This window comes from Gaeumannomyces tritici (genome assembly GCF_000145635.1).
Source record: "Gaeumannomyces tritici R3-111a-1 unplaced genomic scaffold supercont2.264, whole genome shotgun sequence".
NCBI lineage: Eukaryota > Fungi > Ascomycota > Sordariomycetes > Magnaporthales > Magnaporthaceae > Gaeumannomyces > Gaeumannomyces tritici.
In genome coordinates this window covers 1-2413 of record NW_008804808.1, presented here as the reverse complement: position 1 = coordinate 2413, position 2413 = coordinate 1, and the positions used below count along the sequence as shown (strand labels likewise).

Below are 2413 nucleotides of genomic sequence, written 5' to 3'. Positions count from 1 at the left end.
GCCCTTCACTACCGCGGCCACCAATTCCACGTCCGTCCACTTATTCGTACCGCTACAGCGGCTCGCTTAGGGCATTCACAAATAGGGACTTTCCAACTTTTTCCATCCGTCCAACGGCAGATATGCCATTGCCTTCAGTATCCACGCCTGGACTTGAGATGGACTCGTCGCGGGAAGAGACTGACAAAGCCTTTGCCGCGGTGGAAGCCGCCCTCGGAGTCCAGATCAACGACGGCGCAACACCGATTAAACCATTTCATCTTGAGGACCTCCTGACCGGGATCGCTGCGGCCGGCGTACTACCGCAGCGACAAAACAAAGCGGAAGGAAACGGCCCACCGCGGCTGCAGCCTCCTCAATTACTGCCCTTGCTCGACATTCCAAAAATTGTAATCACTGATGCGGAAAAAGGTTCAACTACGCAGCAACACGCACAACAGCAAATAGCGCAAAACAGGACGAGGCAGCAGGCGCAGGAGGCACAACCGGCTACGTCTACCCACGTATATTTACCATGCAGCCCTTTTACAATCACCATGCCCACCTTCCGCCATGGCCCAATCCGTCTTTCCCGGTCCGACATTGACACTTTCGGAGCTAAAAGGCTGGGAAGCTACAAAACGCTAGACTCGGCCGCTCTTCAAAGGCCCACCCCTTCCGATGGTACCGATGGCTTTCCTTCTAGCCATATACACTTTACTCAAGGATCGGAAACACTGGATGTCGACGAACTTGCGTGCTGGCTCGATGGGTTCGGGCTTGGGGGCATTGGGGGCCTCTTGAGCTCCGATAAAGACGAGCGCAACAATAATAGAAATACCGGAAAGGCCAAAAAGAAGGGTGGAGATGATACCAGGCCAGGAGGTTTGGCCGGCAACAACAGGCTAGACCGGAACCGCGATTCCGGTGGTGTATCCAACGTATCCAAGCCGACAGATATGCTTGAATCTTCCATCTCGCATACGGACAGCTTTGGCTCAATGAAGCAACCCGAAATGGCGCAAGTTTACAATGGCCTGCTCATCCCGTCGGTAAACGAACCTTTACCGGGGCGCTGGGATGCCAGACTCAAGCTCGAGGGCTATGATGTCGAGCACTGGGTGTTCGGGTCACAGCATTTGGGGGAGCATAAGCAGCAGTTCGTTTTAGATTTGGAAAGGGGCGATGAAAGCCTGCCAGAAAGTCCTATGTTCGAGCTTGATATTACGGGCGAGGTTGTACCTATGGGAAAGAACCTTAGCCACGACCTGAGAGATTTTCTTCAGTGGGCGACGGATAATGTGGGTACTTTCACATTTTGATGCAGTTATTTACTTTTTCGTTTTTTTAATTTTTTTTAAAATTTTTGCTTGGGCCACGTTCATTGCATAAGTTCGAAGGAAAGATATTGTTTAACCTACGGGGCTTTCTTATAGGTCACGTACCCAACTACATTTTTTCCCATACAAAATCACGCCAAATTAATGTATTCCTGCCCCCTGGCCTACCCCCTTTCTCGGACTCACCTAACAATATCTTTCCTCCAGAGGTGTAGTGTTTTCACTCCCGTTAATACTATACTGTGCAAAAACGGTATTACTACTGTAACCAACGCTTTTTGTAATTAGTATTAGGCTTAGCGTTAAGCTTAACCTATCCTTGCCCTACACTTTATTATAGTGGAAAGTGCTAGGGTGTTGCACTTTGTTTGTTAGCGGGCATGCATAGCGTGCAGTAAGGCTGCAGGCACCCATTGGGTCCCTACCAGGATGGCTAGGTTTAGGGCCCTTATAGGGCTTAATAGGCCCACTGCCCTGCGTTCCCCGCTGTAAGCGAGATTGGGACCCAAAGTGCTCAAGTTAGATTTGGAGGCCTAACGCGGGGGTGGGTTTGGTGGCCGTGGGTCGATTTTTAAAATTACCCATACTAAATAAATTTTCGGAAAATCGGGCGCGGCACCGCAACCTCCTAGGCCGGAAAACTCGCGGGATCGATGTCTGCGGGTATATAGGGAAAGCCCTGATAGTTGGTAGGCTTCCCATGACCCGACCCATCCAAGAAGAAGAAGAAGAAGAAGAAGAAGAAGAAGAAGAAGAAGAAGAAGAAGAAGAAGAAGAAGAAGAAGAAGAAGAAGAAGAAGAAGAAGAAGAAGAATTCATTAACGTCAGCGCCTCGGGTGCTAGCCCGTGCACTTGCACGTGCCATTCCCGGCGAGCACCTACCATTGCGGGTCTCTGACGTGCCTGCGGCGGTGGCTGGGCAGCTTTTCTGTGGCCGCATTGCGCCGGCTCAAGGAGGCTAGGTACAGGGAAAGTTCTAACCACGAGGCAACTGTAAACCCTACCCTATCCTCATTTCTTTCCTTTGGGCCCTATGTCCCCTTATTCCAGCTTTCCGACCTCCACGATTGGTAGTTCCTCCTCCAGGTCTGGAG

At 50.8% G+C, this 2413-nt stretch overlaps 2 protein-coding genes across 2 annotated transcripts; both read left to right on the top strand.

The window, feature by feature from the left end:
* Window positions 1-536: 536 nt before the first annotated feature.
* On the top strand, window positions 537-1301 carry GGTG_14334 (hypothetical protein; the record flags this gene model as incomplete). Its single annotated transcript, XM_009232261.1, has 1 exon — window positions 537-1301. One exon carries the CDS (start codon window positions 537-539, stop codon window positions 1299-1301), a length of 765 nt encoding a protein of 254 aa, XP_009230525.1.
* Window positions 1302-2019: 718 nt separating this feature from the next.
* On the top strand, window positions 2020-2217 carry GGTG_14333 (hypothetical protein; the record flags this gene model as incomplete). The annotated part of the gene is made up of 1 exon (XM_009232260.1): window positions 2020-2217. One exon carries the CDS (start codon window positions 2020-2022, stop codon window positions 2215-2217), a length of 198 nt encoding a protein of 65 aa, XP_009230524.1.
* Window positions 2218-2413: the final 196 nt, after the last annotated feature.